Source organism: Typha angustifolia, chromosome 14 (assembly GCF_048772165.1).
Source record: "Typha angustifolia cultivar Huaian chromosome 14, ASM4877216v1, whole genome shotgun sequence".
Lineage (NCBI taxonomy): Eukaryota > Viridiplantae > Streptophyta > Magnoliopsida > Poales > Typhaceae > Typha > Typha angustifolia.
The window spans coordinates 1,939,342-1,958,094 of NC_133252.1; the positions used below are offsets into that span (position 1 = coordinate 1,939,342).

Below are 18,753 nucleotides of genomic sequence, written 5' to 3' on the forward strand. Positions count from 1 at the left end.
GTAGAGAGTGATGAGCTGATTTAGAGGTTTTGGAGACAACTTCTATTAATTTCATCACCCCTATTACAGAAGACACCAGAGATGTGAAAGGCTAAAAGCGAATGAGAGAGAAATTATACTAATACACCACCATGGTTATAAAAAGCACAGCTAATATAGATGGCCAAAACTTATAAAAGTGTATCAGAGTATATACATCTCCCCATGTATACCATAACCCATAACTCAACCAGTATTCTTTAGACTAATCAGCAGATAAGTTGGCTTCGCAAAGTGGTGCCTTATCTGAGCCACCAAATCTCAGTTAACTACTGAGAGTTGCAAGAACGGCAAGGAAACCATCTCTTCATCTCTAACCAATCTAAGTAAAGCAATCCTGCACGGATATGTAGTACAAAGATTTATTTCATCTTCTCAGCTCAGTAATGGGACTAGTACTAAGCAGCTATTAGTTTCCATCTGATATAAGAGCAAAAGTCATAAGCATTGTATCAAAGAACTCGACCCTATTTCAACGAAACATTAAAAAAAAACACCATCAAGCTTACAACAGCAATAACAACCCTCTTAAGAGCCAAAACCATCTGACCATATTAACCACTCAAGATTGTTTAAACATAACTAACACCACCAATAAAAATGACATGACCATCTAAACCAAACAAACAACAACCTGAATTTCACCCAGAATTAGTACTACCTTAATCAAAATAAAATGAATTGACCAAAAAGAAGCTATTTAAGTTCTGGCAAGAGAAAAATTTTCCCAGTTCTTTCAATTACTATATGCAACAAACATAAAATAAAAAAGTAGACATTTTAGCGACAGTACAAGAAAAAGATTAAACCAAAAATAATGGACCCATGTAAACAATTTACCATAAAGATAAAAGAAAATTTCACCATCTGGGCCAATCGATCTGAGAATAATAACCTTTCAAGCGATTTTACTTTGTGATTTCAAACACAATTCTACCACCCATACTGTACAATGAGAAGGCGCACAGTGGCAACCTCCCAATTATGCACCTATGTTTCAATGACTAGCTACTTCCCCACTGCCTTTTTCTGGCAGGCCTCTGCTTCTTAACTTCATCAATGGGAACTGTAGCTGGAATGTCTAACGATTCCTTATCACTCTCTTCTGGTCCATTTTTCAGAGCAATAGGGTCTTTGAATCTTTCCCTTCGTTTTTCCATCTTTGCCAGCATCTCAAGTATGCGATTGTTGTCACAGCCACCATTTATACCATTCTTGGAAGTAGAATCTTTTGAGTGCAGATTTTTCTCCTTTGAACAAACTTCTTTTGTAGGACTGTGACCCTTCAGTACTGACATCGCATCCTCACCTTCAGGTTCTTCTATGAGTTGACCCTCCTCTATCTCATCATCCTCATGAACTCGTAAAACAGGGTTATCATGAAGGAACTTTTTTTGGAATGGGTTCTTTATGTCATCTAACCTGGATATTTTCATTTTCTCCACCTTCAATTTAGCTGGGTAAGTATAGCTTCTCTCCAAACTTGATATTCTAGGAATTGCTTCTTTATGCCTAGAATGCATCAGTTCTTTATCTAATGCAGTTTGTGACTTGTCCTTTCCACTTCGAGCTTTAATACTACGGGCTTCTCCTGGGAACTGCAAAGAGATAACATGAAATTGAAGAACACAAGCCCACTGGAAGATGCATTTGCACATTAATGAAAAGACACGCAAACCATGCTGCCAAAATTGAAACTTTTTGAAGTGAAATAGTATCAAATTGAAGCTAATAAATAGATTATTGCAAAAGACATAGTAAATATGTTAGCAGTTTGAGGTCATACAGAAACAACAGAAACACCAAGAAAGGAATATATATTTCTTTTACCGTTCTTTAAAAAGTGCCTGAGAAGAAACTGGCACAGATTGAGGAAAGTTACAAGCATGCATTACTGCACAATGAGAAAAGCAGCAGAAGTCGAGTGCCTCTAATAATTTCCTACACAAAAATTGCTCAGCAGGTGCCACAGGAGATATGATGAGATTCAGTACCAAAGTGAATGGCCTCAAATCTCCACATGCCTAATAATAAAGAAAGATGAATTTTGCAGCAAAAAGAAACAAATGGATATATGTGGTACATTACAATAGACTTGAAAGTTTCCAATTTGTGTCCTATAAGCCACAAATTCCTGAGAAAAGAGGAGGTACGAATACTCCTATTAGTTCCTCGAGTCCTTCCATGTATTCACTGACAATAATGTCTTCTAATGGAAAATCTAGAACAGATTGATGCTTGTGCTGTCTAGGGAGAATAACCTTAACTCTACCATAAATTATAAGTTCTCCAATCCATATCTATTAAAATATCTTGGAAATTTCTACTTTCTAATATTCTAATCTAGTTACCTAAGTAGCTATTGTTAGTATAACTATAATATGTCTTTCCTAAACATTTTGATTCATAAATTGGCTTTAACAAAAGCAATACAGGCCGCATATCATATAACTTCCTTAATGATGAGAAACAAAGGCAAGGCTACTCCAGGATATCACACTACCTTATGAAATGAAGAATATCTACATTATACCTCACAATTTTTGTACTACATGAAAAGATGCTGCAGGGAAATTTTCCTTATCAAAGAACTTTCAGTCACTAGAGTTTGGATATTGACAGAGATCCATGGCATCAAGTATTCAGTGGCAAGTGCTCTACAGTTTGTACAACTAATCTTTGGAGAAGGAAAGAAGCCCAGTTTAAGAATGAAAAAAGAGTAAACTAGAAGAGCATGGTATCACCTAAAGCAACTGTGACGTGAAAATTTTAAGACCACCCAACACAATTATTTCTTTAGTATGGAAAATCAAGATAATTTCTTGAAATATAATTCTCACTACAGTTGCAATTGATTTTTTCTGTCTCCATGCATGCTGGGATGGGATACTTGCTTCATCCAAGGACTGTAAGTTGCATGGCCATGTTCATTGCAAATTGGCAGAAACTAGTCTCCATCAGAATTTCTGAAAGAAACTGATAAGCTTTAACATGTCCAAATATTCCAACTACAGTGGCAAAAGAATTCTTCCCAACAAAGGAGCACTCGTGGAAAAAATTAGAATCCATCAGATGCCATGTACAAAACTTAATAGCTATTCAAGCTACATTTGGAACAAGAGAGAACGATATTTTAAGGTACTTCAAGAAAAAGAAAGATACGTTAAAGCACCTGAACTTCAAGTTTGATGTTAAAGTTTTTGATTGCCCACCAGAGATAAAAATAAGGAAAGAAAACCATTCCTCAGCAAAAACTCACCCAATAACTTCAACTTTGAGCTTTATCATATAGTTACTAAGGACAAAAACATTTCGATGAAGCTATAAGAGCATACCTTTATCAAAGAAAGAAGACAATTTCACCATAGCATGAATCTTATGCAAAATCAGGGGGTCAAAATATCTCAAACTTTAATTTCTAGAAAACATCAATGAGATACACAAAAAGGAAGATCAATTATGCCATTTCAGTCTGAAAAATGCTATGTTGCAACCACATAGGAACATGAATAATGCAAGAAATCATACCTTCAACAAGTTTGAATCAATGGAACTTAAGGCAAGGTTATAGCACTGAAGCATCACAAAGATGCCTTCATCTTCAATCCTGGGCACCTAATAGTGACTCAATTGAGGTGCAACGAGATACAACAGTAAAACCCTTACTTGTTTGCACTGTTACAGATGAAGTAGCTAAGAAAATTCATATGATGTTCCATTGTGTGTGTTGTTTGCTGATGACGTCATAACTGGGGAATATAAGGAAAACAAAATGCAAGTTCAAATTTAATTGGAAACTACCTCTCTTTGAGACCTTATTTGGAATTGCTTTCCATCCAATTCTTTTACTTAGGATTTACATAACCTATCCTTAGGTTTCCTAACTAAATGCTGACCTAATATTGAAGTCCTTGAAGTATAGCACTTATCTGAGCAATAGGAGAGAAAACGAGCATTCAGTTTTACATCTTTGTAAGACTCTTTAACACTCTTCCTTTTGCTTGTGATTAACCTCCCCAATTGGGCATCTGAATTTACTTGTATATAACATATAGCTACTAATCAAATAAACAAATAATGGCTGGAGACTGGAGACAGTTATCCAGCATAAGTTAATCTGCAAATAAATTCAATCCAAGTAAAATCAAAGATAGCTTGAGTTTCCAATAACTTGTTAAGCTAAAAGAATTGTTATTCCAACTCAAATGCAGAATCAGCCATCTACATGCTTCTAACCAAAGAATTTATGCCCTACACTCCCTTAAATGTACCATATTTTAAGCACATGGTTTTCTAAACTTAATAGCATTAAAATATGAAATTTGAAAGTTTGAAGAAGCAAGAAAAAAAAAGGCAAACAACTTGCAGGTAGATAAATATAGCAGAAGCTAATGACAACATATACATACAACAGTGGACCTACTCCTATAGCACAATAGACCATCTAGTCTACAAGAGCAGATTGCAGATAACTAAAGATGCTAAGTCAACAATCAAACGGACCACTAAACCAAAAACTGTTCTGCATAATTTCTGCATCCAACAGAAGCAGCACATCCTGTTACCCTATATTTCCTCTCTTAGCATATAATATCCGTGTATAACCTAATTACAAGAATAAAAATGTGCCCATAAGACTTCCTCCATTCTTGCATGTAGCAGTTCTCACTCATAGATAGCAGGATCTCTATTTGTAGATTAAGGTTCCTTACAGGCTTACAGGTTTTGAGCAAGATTCAAAAAATCAGAATCGGTCTTCTAAAAAAACAATACATATTGGCCGGATCGGTCATATCAACCGTATTGATCGCTTGGATCGAATTTGACTTTTTAATTACGTCAAATTTTAAATGAAGAAGAAGAAGAAGAAGAAGAAGAAGAAGAAGAAGAAGAAGAAGAAGAAGAAGAAAAGAGGAAAAAGGGAGAGTGGAAGAAATGAAAAAAGAAAAACTAAGAGAAAAATAAAGAAATAAAATTAAAAAATATATACCAGAGTTTGTCAGAATTCGCCGGAATTAGATTTCTTCGTAAGAGAAACAATGATTATATAGTAAGAGAGAGAGAGAGAGAGAGAGAGAGAGAGAGAGAGAGAGAGAGAGAGAGAGAGAAAGAGAGTTTGGATCGGGCCTGGATCAAAATCAGCCAATTTAGCAAACCATAGTTTTAAGCAAGTGAACAAGGGTGGCTTACAAAAAAAAGAAAAAAGAGTTCAAGATCTGTATAATATTTTATATGCCACCAATTTCCAAATGAGATCATTAACGGATGTGAACCGGTCTCTTTCGTTCTTTTTAGGTTTTTATGAAGTGCCTAGCCAACATGGTATTTGATATTACAAGTACTTAAACATGAAAATCTCTACCTAAAGATTTTGGACATGCAATTTGCAGATTGAACCATTAGCGAGGTATCATGCAAAGTGAGTTGTAGAATGTAGATAATTTTAGCACTTCTAACATGAAAGGAGAAAAACTTTGATGTTTAATTTCACTTTGCCCAAATATTATCTAAAAGCAATTGATTATACTCCTCATAGTTCCCCACTGTTGAACAAATGTTAAAAACACCATCAACAAATTTCTACAAATTTCTCAGTAAATAACAAAAACAAGATAGAACATGACTTGATATAACTTTGACCAAATGAATACATCGCAAATACTAAAACAGACAGCTCACAGACAGCACTGATACTAACTAACAGCCAACAAGAGTCATGCATAATGTTAAGAAAGTATCATAAAAAAAGAAACATAAACTGCACAGCAATTGTTCACAACACACCACCCAGAAGGAAGTAAATTTGCCGAACATAAATGCTCAAGGTTGACAAACATTACAGTGATATGGTAGCAGTTAAAATAGTTGATCAAGGAAAAAATTAATAGCTAAACAATAATAATCAAATTTTTCTTGAGCTAATTTAGATTAGTAAGCATGCAATACTATCTTCCCTTGATTAAATAATCAAATAAAGAAGATGCATCTTTATTGAATTAATACTGTCTTCAGTCTACATTTACAGGGCTGGCTGAAGCTGATAAAAAAGAGATTAACTAAAATGGAGAGATCTGTAAATAATTTAGAAAGATCAGATAACAACTCCAGAAAACATAAATTGTTTGCAGCATCCAAAAGAAATCATCAGTTCAAGCATTCTAGCAAAGACAGCAGAGGCAACAGGAAATCACCCTTATTATTTCCAGTTTTCTCTCTCCAGATTGCAATAAAAGGTGTTTCATGCATAAAATTGACCAACTTGTGAAGCTAGTTATAAGTTATAACCAAAAGTGCTAAGTTCGCAAAGCAACATCTAAGATAACCAACTAGAAACAGTTTGTATTTATTGTGATACACTTTGAATTCATCGATTCCAGAAAGTCACCAACTCACCTTTTTCAAGGGCCCACAGCAGCATATAAACCCAAGTATTAATGGAATGCAAAGGGCATCACAAGAAAAACATTAGGTTGTCTTGATGTTTGAAAGTTCATGAGTTACTTCTATAATAATTTAAAAACAAGCACTCAAATCAATCAGTTCACAAGCACAAGCAGATCAGTATTATGCCTATGTGTTAAAAAGAAAATGGAAGAAAAAAAAGAATAAGTAACAAACCACCCCAAAAAGATTATTAGTACTCACCAATTGTAAGAAAAAGCAATTAAGCCGTAAACACATCATCAAGCATAACGAAAGGCAATCAAGCCACATACACACTTCATATTTATGAAAATGAAAAATAAACTGTCTACATTTATAGGATATAACATGACAACAAAAGAAGAAACAAAGATAAATACCTAATCATGTGAAGATAATAAAGAAGCAAGCTTTTCACGTTCCAGAAAACACATAAAGCTTTGAAAATTCAAGCAAATAGAAATATGTAGAAATATATAACTTGAATAGATGAGAGCCCGAGTATTCCTCCAAAGATATTTTGTTGGTTTGCTGACATCCTCTTACAAATTAAGTCAACATTTAGGTTAATAAGATTTAACTGAGTTGTATTAGTTCCAAATCATTGTCAGAGATGTGCACAGGCAAAATCAAGTATATTTGAATTGTCTGCTAATTGAGAAAAATAACTCACTTGGATGAAGGCAATTGTCAAATTCTTTTCGTGTAGAGAACGGAGGAAAAAAAAAACAAAGCAGCCAACTTGATAAATGGTCAGATCTATTCAACATGATACAGGTACAATTATACAAGGCACTAGATTTGGTTTCCCCATATTTTACCTTTCTTTTCCAACCATTCAAATGTATGTTAACTGCCTCCTTGCGCTCTAAAGCTGAGAAATCATGCCTTTTCTCATCAAAAATGTTGGAGACAAAATTACAATATCTTCTACCATAGCAATCAGTTCTTCCTTCTTTAGATATTTCTTTCCTGGCATTATCCAGTTGATCATCATATAAATTTATACTTCTGACAAAACCTAGCTTATCTGCCTCATTGCTAGATCTCCTTTCACGGTGAGATAAATTTGGTGATGAGAAGTCCTCAAAAGGCACTTTCTCATCAACATAGAAATTTTTCTTAGCAAGCCAATCACATTTTCTGTTCTCAACAAGAGCATCACCCCGTGCATTCCTTTCACCAAAGATTCCCACTTGAGTCTCTAATTCAAACTCATCTTCAGAATATGAATGGTTGCCCCTGCTTTGAACAAAACTCTGTTTGTAATTTTTATTCTTGGATTGTATTTCTCTGGCATTAGGAAGTCTTCTGTAATCCACATATCTCTCACTTGACTTGCAGGTTGACTGCTGTCTCGACATACTAGCATCAACCTGACGTCCTTCATCAAGGATATGGTCTCTTGGAGAATCCAGAAACCTATGGTCAAGATATCTCACAATATTTTCACTGTTTTCAGCACGTCCATTTGACCTATGACCATATCCCTCTCTTTCTGAGATCCTTAAATCTCTAGCACCATATCTGCCTCTTTTTGAGCTTCTTAACTCTCCAGCACCATATCCGTCTCTTTCTGAGCTTCTTAACTCTCGAGCACCATATCCGTCTCTTTCTAAGCTTCTTAACTCTCTAGCACCATATCCGTCTCTTTTTGAGCTTCTTAACTCTCTAGCACGGTAAGCTTTACGATCAAAGATTTTATCTTCCCAGTTGCAACTAGATATAAGTTGTCCGTGCTTTTCCTGCACATAAACTTCTCCATATCTGTATTCATCTATGTTTTCTGCAGGTTCATCTTCCATCTTATAATGGTGTCCCACATTTTTATGCCACGGATGCAAATCGTTTTCCACAAAGGATCCACACTCTGCAATTGGTTCATCAACATTTTCACAAGAAACAGCATAAGATTGGCAATCATCATGATGCTCGAGAAAGTAGTGGTCTTCATGCTTACTTTTTGTAATTCTTGAAGGATCTTCTTGATCAAGTAACCAATCTTTCTGTTCCCATTCTTGCTTGGAAAACATAATATAACCACCATTACTTTGAGACCTAGTAGATATCTTGTTTCTGTGCTCTTCAGCATATATTTTTCTCTTAATATTTGGTGTCCTTTTTGTTCTTTTATCAGAGGAAACAAGTCCCCCAACATCACAGCTATCCTTATAAAGCTTTTCTTTTGTTCTCTTGACTTTGATTTGATTCATATCATTCCGGCACGTACCAAAAGCATGGATAGATGCCTTTTCATCTTCTCTAGTATTGCATAATTCATCCCTGCTCAGTGGTCTAGTTAAACATGAGCCACTGTGATCTCCTGGGGAGAGGGCACAGCAGTAACCATCACTTCTCTTGCTTTCTTGCTCTGCTTTATCGGCATTGTCTCTCGAACAATTAGAAAGGTTACAATCAGATGTAACCGACTCCTGAAAGTCAGTGATTTGCTCTAGAGACTTCTCTTTGACCGAACACTGAACTCGCTTTAAATAATTCTCATCCATTAATTCTCTAGAAGGGCCATCAAGATCAGATTGACAGGAGCCATCCACAAGAAAATCACCAGAAGCAGATCCAGCCTCCAGCACTCTGGAATTTGCTCTTGATGAATCCCCTCTTGGTTCCAGTTTAGCTTCAGCGTTTGATGCAGCACCTTTTAGATCACTTTCCCACTGCTTCGGATAATCATGCACAGTCAAGCTGGTATCCTTGCCACATTTATTGCCATGTTCAACAAGTGGTATTCTGCGTCCAGTACAACCAAAAACAAAGCAGATATCAGATTGTTGCCGACATGAGAACACGAGCAAAAGTTTCCACATAAAAGGGTGATGAACAGGCAAACCAAAGCTAAAACTATTAAACATGGAGTGAATCTCAACAATATGATGTCACAAACAAAAAAATAGAGACGCAACACAAAGAATGATGGCACTTCTCACCTTTCAGCTGATCCATTCTCATATTTTACAGCTGAGCAATTAAAATCATCTAGTTCTGCAAGTTCAGGTTCTACGCTGTTTGGAGTGGATGGATTATCCATGAATTCCTCAATATTTATCTACATCAAGCCAGAACTCAGATGCAATATATAAGAAGGAGATGACAAATGTGAAACAAGATAAGAACTGGGTCAAATATCATACATGTATCACCACATCAGAATCCCGTTCCCTTGGTCGCCTAATATCCATCGATGGTACGCGTTCTCCAATGCCATTCTCAACCTGAATTGCTCTGCCCTTTGGCTAGAGGTAAATATTTATATTAATTTCATTTAGAAGGCAAAAAGGATTGGATTGGTAGGAACTTAGTTCGCAATTAACTGAAAAGAGAAGCGAGAGATCTGTCTGAACTGAACTTACCTTCTCAAGCCTCTTCAACCCCTTCTCTTCATTTTCCATAGCTGAAGAAGTCCTTTCTCCCAATCCAAATTGAGCAGTTTCACTAGATTTAATTGATTTCAGCAAATATGTGGACACCTGTGAAAATGCTAAGGACATTATAGTCTTGTTCAGAAGTAGTTGAATCATTTGCTAAGCAGATTGGCATCTCACCTGATCCATTCTTGAAGATTCATCACCAGGAAATTGTGCCAACATCATAGCTTGCTGCCTGATGTGATCCTGAGGAAAGATTCAAGTAGTGACACCATTTGCATACGCTAAAATTTCAAAGAATGTCACCACCATATTAGGAACATGTACCAGTTGCTGGCAGTAGCTTTTCCAGCTTTCTTCCTCGAGGCCAAAGTTAAAGTAGTCTGTCATATCCACTCCACTTTCTCTCCAAGGCTTTTGCTCCAATGCCTCAATATTTATGTCAAAGATGGTCCTGCATAAAGCCATCAGTATGTCTGTTATGACCCAGCCCTGAGAGCGAACTCAATCACATCAAGTTCGGTGCCTAGAGAGAGGCCAGGGGTATTTACATTCATCTTCCTGGCTAGCTATCTTGTAATTGCTTATTAGTTTGCTTTACTGTTTAGACCTTATGTTAGGTGCATTTGTTTTCTTGTGCTCTACTTATGTGGATGAGTTGTTGCCTAGGTTGATTAGTCGAACTCAAGCCTATTCAATCCAACTAATCAAGTCAAGTTAGGGAGCCACCCATAAATATTGTAGTGTGCATCTGAGTTGGGCATCTGGATGATTGGAAACCTAGGTCGTCTATCTTCCTTTCCTTCCTCTCTTCCTCTTGTTCGACCCCTCCAAGCTTTGGCCGACCTAGTGTTGCCATTGTTGCCTACTTCCTCGACAGCTCGCACCCCCTTGCCCCTAAGGAACAACCCACTTTCTCCCTCCACCCTTCTTTTCTAACTATCCCCTACAACCCTACACCTCCACCATCCTTAATATTCCGCCATCACCTACCTTACCGACACCACCTCATCATTGTCGGTCTACCATCACCATCCCACACTTAGGAGTCCATGCCTCCGTTCATAGATCCCTAAAAACCAGCTCAAAACTTCATCTTGCGGGTCTGTCCATCCCGACCTCCGGCAACTATTTCGACAATATCTCTTGATCTAGCCATCCAATTCTCAAGATATTGGATTCATTGGAAAGCTCTATTTCAGAGCTACAACATATTCAAATCTCACGTAAATCCAATGTATAGATCCTCCGAAATATTTCTCGAAAGTTTTGCTCAAATTTTTGTCCAGACCTAGTTGTGGATTGGAATGAGTCGCTTTGAGGGAATATTATAACAATGTCATAAAGCTAAATACCACCCTATGAATGCAAGTACTAGGATAAAATTAGTGGGCACATGATTAGGCCAAATAGAAAACTGTTACCCTGAAAAAATTAATAGAGAAAATGGGAAGAAGGCCGAAAACCAGATGCCTTGACAAGGCTACTCAGGATTAGATGATAACTAAATGCCATAAGATAGCAAAAGAAGCATTTATTACTATCCAATCAATGATTGAATTATAAACAAATAAATGCCCTCTGATGGTGAAACTCTGAATATTTAGGTTATAGAATGAGAAAAGATCTAGATCTATAATGTGTAGATATCGCACCTATTTCTAGGCAAGAAGAAACTAAATCCTTTTTGAGCTGCCACAGAAATTCCTGCATTGCAGGATATACCCCCTTTGTATTGAACCATTGACTGATTCCAATCACCTCGCCCAGACAGTGGGGTTCTTGAATTACATGGAAATGCTACAGGATGAGGCCCTGCGCGCTAAAACACAATGACCACACCATAAAATTTTAGATGGAAATTCTACGAGAGAATTAGAAGCTATCACAAAGGAAATGCAAAAGAAGGATACCATCCAAAAGCACAGTGCATACACATGTAAAGAAAAAGAAAAGATAATAAAAGTGACAAAGGACTGGTTTTTTGTTAGAAGAGAATACTGCAAACTTGCAAAGTAGGTTACAAAATTTAGAAACAGTAATCATGCTTACAACTAATCCACATGACTTCAATGTTTGAAATGTAAAACTCAAGCGACTCTCACTCAAAACCTAATGGATGATACTAAAAGTTAACACAAAATATTGCATCATAGTGTAAATAATGCCTTCAAATATTGGGCCACAACATTTTAGATGAATATTTCATTAATAAAGAACACTTCAGAGAGCATCAATTATTTAGCATACTTTGGCACTAAAATATACTAAATAGATAAGGTATTAGAACTCATTGCTATCATTCTGTCATCAGTACTATTCACCCTTTTATATGCAATCTTATAAATGGATTGAGACCACTTGATTTTTTTCTTGTTCTGTGAAGCTTGTTCTCCCATCCCTTATTGTTGACAATAAAATATGAGTCGAGAAAGCAACAGAAAATAGCAAAATAAGTTGACCAAAAAGGGAAACTGTAGAGAAAACGATATGAGGGCAAGAATCAAACAACATAGTATACACAATGAAGTAAATTTTAGCAGCATACCCAGCCACGGCAGTCGCCATTAGCCAAACTTGATCTTTCCATCCTGCCTTGCACCAGCCCGTTCACTGAGGATAACAACTGATCACTCCATCTCTGATCCTTATTCACAGGATCAGAACCATCGAGTATTACCAATTCCTCATCATCTTCCTCACCATTTCTTCGAACAACCATCCCCCCATTTCCATGGCTCAACCTCGAATCCTCATCCCCATTCAATACAATATGGAGATCGTCCTCACTCTCACTGTTTTCCCCACTATCCATGATTCCATCACCCAAATCTACAGCGCCATTAGCGTCATCAGCGTCATCAATTCCACCATCCAAACTATGCTCCTCATCGATCGAATCCAGATCCTTAAGCTTCGTATCGATTCCAAAACAATAAACGGCCGTTGCGGCACTAAAATTGTCGTCGAGATCGGCATAAAGATCGCCGAAATCGTCCACTTCGTCCATGATTCCCGATGGGAAGATCCTGGGGGTCCTTAAATCTAATCCATAGAAACGGATGTAGGGAGGGAGGGATAAGGCGACGGAGACCACGGATCTTTTACCTTGAAGTCCAGAAGACGAGAGAGGTTTGAGGTATGGGAGAAACACCGTTACGACCTCTAAAACCCTAGCTCCCTCTCTCTCCTCTTTCTCTCTCTACCACCCTTTAGGGTGCTCCATTTTGGTAAAAAAAAGTTTAGAAGAGGGCTATTTTGGTCAAAAACTCCATTGCTTCCGGCCGTATATGAGTCGTTCAAATCGCAGTTATTAGTTAACCCTAGCTTCCACGTATAACGGATACACGAGCACCGTCGCCTTCCGTCAACCCCAAATAGCCTCTTTTATCTAAAAGAATTATTCTTATATATAATTATATAAAATATTTCTCTTATAACGTTTTATATGTGGCCAAAAAAAAAGGTAGTCTCAGCTAAATCTATGAATATTTATCTGAATTTCTTTAAAAAAAATTGATGATAAGTTCAGTATTTTATATATGTAAACAACCGATAAACTTAGAATTTTAAAGTTTTTTTTTTGTTAACTTAAAAATATAAATTTCTATCTATAAGTGAATACTAATATTATCAGTACTTTACTAATAGCTACAGTAAAATATATTCTTTATGTCATTAAATTTGAGGGGTGATATATTTCGATGAACAAAAATTAAGACATGACTAGTGTTCTCAAGAACTGGCAATCGAAGACCCAATTTGTTGTATATGTGGCTGAGGAAGACACAGCAAAAGGAACATTTTATTGCCGCCAAAAAGAAATTCCCAAAGAGTTTATATCAATTTGAGAAATATAGACTATGAGAAGAGAGAAATTTCGAGTCAAGGATAAACTAGACACAGGGCTGAAATTGTGACATTTTGGATAGTGCTGTAATCGTCCAATGAGATAAATCTGGGATAACTTTGCAGACAAAAGAATCAAGTTTATGTGTATTCGTTTGCCTGTATATATGCATGATTTGTACATAGACTAGGCAAACATATTTATTTCCATATACTACAATTATCGTCAGATATAACTAATCACTTATTATATCACAGTACTATGTCATAACATGTAAATTTCGACGGCAGAGCTACATTATTACTGAAGCACACAATAAATGGCAGGAAACCTCCTGATGACATTGACAAGAACCTAAATGAATGAATGCCTCGCTAACATCGACTTACACAATCCGGTAGCCGTTCCTGTTCCAAGAAATGATGTGTTGACAAATATGAGAATTACATGGTCCTTTATCGATCTTGGCTAAAGTCGGTCTATGGGTGTAAAGGGGACACTCTTGGTTTTGGAAACCCAGTACCCCACGAAAACAGAAAGACAGAATGAAACCACTGAGAGTAGCAAGGCAAAGGCAGTAGCAGCATCCCATGAACCATTAGAAGCCACCTGGGAAAGAGATGATTCAGAAAGCGATGCTATGTCCAGAGGCAACCAGTTGCAGCTAGCAGAGTAGTGTTGGGACTTCCCCCACGGTTTCCCAGCAGTTGGGTACCAGAGAGCAATGGCCACCTTGCTCGGCTGACCTATTGTGAATTGCACGTCCTGCATTACCACGAAAGATATTTATCAGATCTGTCAGCAATATCATCTTCCAGCTTACAGAGATGAAATGGAGGTGGACCTGTTGAAAACGATCCATTGTCCTCAATGGTCTTGAGAACTCAAAATAGTAGGTTCCCTTTAGACCTTGGTCAGCATATGGGCTATCATCTTCCACGAAGCCTGGAAAAAGTTGCAAACTTCAGGGATCCAGCTTACTGATACAATGCAAATGACACGATGCAAGAACTATGGCATGAGGAAAACATCATATCATAGTATCTCAGGAGGTTGATCATATTATGAATTAGTCTCCTGAAATTGCTGTAGAATTTGCCAGTGTCACCTCCGTTGCAGCATTAAATATGCTTATATACGTCATTTTAGCCTTAATATGGAGATTGTTGATTGAACCAGTATGTAGTACAGATAAACCGATAACGATGTGCTTTGGGAAAACGTCTCTATAAATACAAGGTTATCTTATTTCAGGCATAAATTGGCTTGTTTGGTTAGATGTCTTTCAAATGGAATTTTCTCTTATTGTAGATCACTGGGTCCTGTTAGCTGGACAAATATGAATCAGACAACATTAATGAATCAAGAGGTTGCCTATTTTGCTCGTGATGAAAGCAGAAAACTTCTTTCGCAAATTTTTGCCTCTCAACTTTTATCCTGCATTTAGCCGTGAAAGTAGCATGCTACAGAAAGGTTTTGTACTGCCTTAAACATAGAAAGTGCCAGTTGGTTAGATGGATTGCCACGTTGGTGATACTGTCGAATTGCTCTGTGCATGCTGACCATGTTTTAATGTGATCCCATGCCCAAGCATGCAAAGAGCATGAGAGAGGCCCTAGATTAAGGGTTTGCTAACTTAGTGAGCTAACAGCACTCACAATATAATGGCTGTCATCCAATTTATACTATCCACAAATTGTGCCACAAAAAAGGGAGAAGCACTTCAAAGCAGGCACCAATTCTCTTTCTTATCTTAGGCCTTGTTTGGTTTGAGATTAAGTCCCAAACTCGATTGGTTAGTCTTAATTTTTAATTTTAATTTTTTTAAAAAATAAAATTAATCAGATATGAAAAAAAATAAAAAAATATTTAATTACCGAACCAGTTTAAAGTCACTAAACTAGTTTAAGAAGGGTCCCTAAACTCAAAGCAAGCAAGCCCTTATGAAATATATATATATGATACAAGAGAAGTGTTACCACATTGCAAGATCAATTACCTTATTACAAGTTCAATTTCTTCATCTAGCTTTCTTTATAAAAGTAGGCAAGTAATAAGTGATAAAAGCGTACCTGAATGGAACGTAAGAGAACTATGCCACCATGCTCCTTGCCAATCATTTTGAGCATTTGAACTGTTATCTGGAATGCAGACAATAGGCAAGCTTTATTGACTCTTCCAACAAAATGTGGTAAGATGAATAGTGTTTTGTCTTAACTCAAGGAAAAAGATAAGTGTAATCCTCAATGTGAGCAACTCTACCAAGCACCAATAAAGCTTTCAAGAAAGCCTTATGTAGGAAACTATAACTTACAATGATAAATTTCATAAATAGAAGAAAAAAAAAGTTGGAAACAAGAGATTCACGTAGGATAAACTAAAAACTGACATCTAAGGGATAAAGATCAGAAGAATCATATATGAATAGTAGCGGCAAATATCAGAAGCAGCAAAGGAACCAACAAAGGAATGGCAGAACAATAACTTGAAAATTGAACTACGCTAGCAAGATGAACCTAGCCAAGTTCATGTGCCAAGCAGATACAAAGGAGCGTTATCAACAAGATGATAAAATCAAAGAACATCAGAAGATATAATTTGCTAACTAGTTGATGAGGAATAGATGTGCTACCTAATTCCTAAAGCATGAAAGTACCTGCAGGACCTATTCCATCAAGGAATCGGCAGTGTGGGTTCCATGAATATAAATCAACCAGATGACCAAACCTATCATATAGGGAAAGTTTCACATTGCATTCAACAAATAGCCAAATCAGAGGGATATAGTTCAACAGGAAATAAATGAGAAGTACCTATCACCTCCATTTCCAACTGTATTGTCTACATAATTGCCACCATACAGACGCCCAGGAATAGCATTTCCAATGGAAAAATGCATAATGTCGACCTCATGGCCGCGACAGCTTTTTCTTGTACAGGTACCAGGCAAATCTACACACCCTCCCATCTAAAAATAACAAATGTTTCAAGTCATGAAGTTAACAATTTAGGATTCGACACAGCGCTGAATGAAATGACTAGGACTATCTTGCGAACTAAAGTGTTAAAAGCTATGTACATGATATAAGAAGAAACCAGTCAACAATAAAATAGTCATCCAGTGAATAGATAAGAGTAGAAATTGACTAATGTATATGTAAGTAGACTTAACAATGTGATGTTTCTGCAGCTTGCCAGCCAATAGAAGAGATAGATGGATGAGTATCAGAAACTTACATTATTGTATGAGGCATTCTCACCAACTTGAAACATGAGAGCAACAGAAGGACATTTTGAATTTTCACTGTATTAGGAAAAGGAAAGATTAAGTAACCAGAAACTTGTGCAATAAGATTTCAGAAGAAGTCTCGCTTTCAAAAGATAGTGGGCCATCAAATCAATGATATGAAGCTTGCAGAAAAGGCAAATAAACTAATTACCTGTGTCAAATGATGTCCAAGGGAAAAAAAAAGGTCATAGTAAGCAAAAAATAGAAAATTAAAGCAGAAATGTACGGACTTCAAAAATATCATAGACATAGTCCAAGATTACTGCTTAAGAGAAAACTATAAAGCTGAAGAAGTGATCAAACCAGATGAGTGTTATAACACAAATTTCACCTACCACATTAAAGATCAACAATAATGCAGTCAAACTATCAAAGTAAATCAATATGGCACACTTATAGGCGAAATCAGGACTGAAAGTGAATGATTACCCTTTGGTGTACGCGTATTGCCCATCAACTTGCAGCAGGAAATAAACTCTACCACCATCATGGACAGCCTATAAAGCAATATAAGTAATAAGCAATAATCGTAAAAACCCATAAAGCAGCAACTGGAAATCTGTTTTCTTCTTATGTTTCCCATGACAAACCTCTTTTTGCATTTTCGATGTTAGTTTACCTTGTCAGTAAATTTTCTAGATTAGTAATATTTTTTGCTGAGACCAAACCTAAGTGAACTTTCTTTTCAATTATTTTAAGCTATCGTGAATTAGTTAATTGGGGTTTACTACTTATGTTTTCTTCAAGCAAATTAAGCCCAACTATTGCAGATCAACTCTCCGATCAAAGATTCTTACTAAGACGATCTAAACATAGATCTATTTAGCTCCACAAGAACTAATCCTGTTATCTTAGTTAATCGAGATAATAGTCAATCCCATAATTTTACAGTCACAGCAAGAAATTCTGAGATTATGTGTAATTAATGCACGAACTTCATCATCCCCTTCACAGGTTCACAATTATACTGTGAGCACTAACCTAACATACTGATACATTAGTAGGCACTAATTCAATAAAATCGAACCATTATCCTGCATATGAAATCAATAAGAAAGAAAAAAAAACCACCCATCAAGGAACAACTATAGGGTAATACCTCTGCGGTTCCAATTCAGGGTGACAGTTATTACTAAGTAGAGATCAAAACACGAAAATATGCCAACTGCCAACTTTTGTACGGTAAATTCCATTTCCACCGAGACCCACTTCAAGAGAGATCAAGAATTAACTAAAGGAAATGTTGAATCTTCCGTACCTTAACGGTCATTTTGCCGCCATCGTATGCCTGATCTTGGTCGAAATCGAGCGCAGGGAGCATTGCGAACTCAGACCCTTCAACTTCATCCCAGTCATCTGCGTGTCCGTCGACGGTCACGGTCCCCGGGCGGTACTCAGCGAGGACTTGAACGTTGGGGTTCGACTCGCAGCTGGCCTGCGATTCCTCGCCGTGGTGCTCATGGGCGACCGCGACCCGGATCGCGGATGAGACCAGCACTGCAGCGAGGAGGACGAGGGCGACGAATCGAAGCATAGCGCTCGCCGATGAATAGGCACGAAGGCGTAACGTCTAAGGGTTGAAGAACCCACCTCCCGGCAGCGGAGACTTGTACCAACACCTCCTCCTGCGTTGCTGTTCTTGTCCTTGACCGACAAAAAGACATTTTTATCCTTCAAGCAGTCAGGTGGTGATTAAAAAGATATATCTGCTAGTCACCGGTTCAAGCACGTTTTCCGTTAAACAAAATTTAGATTTAGCGCACTTACTT

General features: G+C 37.1%; 2 protein-coding genes across 5 annotated transcripts; both read right to left on the reverse strand.

Annotated features, from left to right (window-relative positions):
- Positions 1–147: 147 nt before the first annotated feature.
- On the reverse strand, positions 148–13,041 carry LOC140775375 (uncharacterized). 4 transcript variants are annotated; one of them, XR_012106743.1, is made up of 10 exons: positions 12,394–13,041; positions 11,501–11,667; positions 10,173–10,299; positions 10,023–10,091; positions 9,831–9,947; positions 9,612–9,713; positions 9,408–9,526; positions 7,284–9,210; positions 880–1,637; positions 148–376 (listed from the first exon to the last, which is right to left on the reverse strand). XR_012106743.1 is itself a non-coding variant. In XM_073118627.1 (9 exons), the coding sequence occupies exons 1-9, from the start codon at positions 12,853–12,855 to the stop codon at positions 1,044–1,046; spliced, it is 3,684 nt and encodes a 1,227-aa protein (XP_072974728.1). In that variant the 5' UTR covers positions 12,856–13,041; the 3' UTR covers positions 720–1,043. The 4 variants fall into 4 exon arrangements, 3 of the variants coding, with proteins under 3 accessions (XP_072974728.1, XP_072974729.1, XP_072974730.1); XM_073118627.1 differs by lacking the exon at positions 148–376 and having other exon boundaries at positions 720–1,637; XM_073118628.1 differs by lacking the exon at positions 148–376 and having other exon boundaries at positions 721–1,637; positions 11,501–11,660; positions 12,394–12,522.
- An 879-nt stretch (positions 13,042–13,920) lies between these two features.
- Positions 13,921–18,628, reverse strand: LOC140776590 (uncharacterized). The gene is made up of 8 exons (XM_073120332.1): positions 18,243–18,628; positions 17,414–17,481; positions 16,933–16,999; positions 16,509–16,663; positions 16,352–16,422; positions 15,768–15,836; positions 14,540–14,640; positions 13,921–14,460 (listed from the first exon to the last, which is right to left on the reverse strand). Exons 1-8 carry the CDS (start codon positions 18,516–18,518, stop codon positions 14,164–14,166), a joined length of 1,104 nt encoding a protein of 367 aa, XP_072976433.1. The 5' UTR covers positions 18,519–18,628; the 3' UTR covers positions 13,921–14,163.
- Between the last annotated feature and the right edge of the window lie 125 nt (positions 18,629–18,753).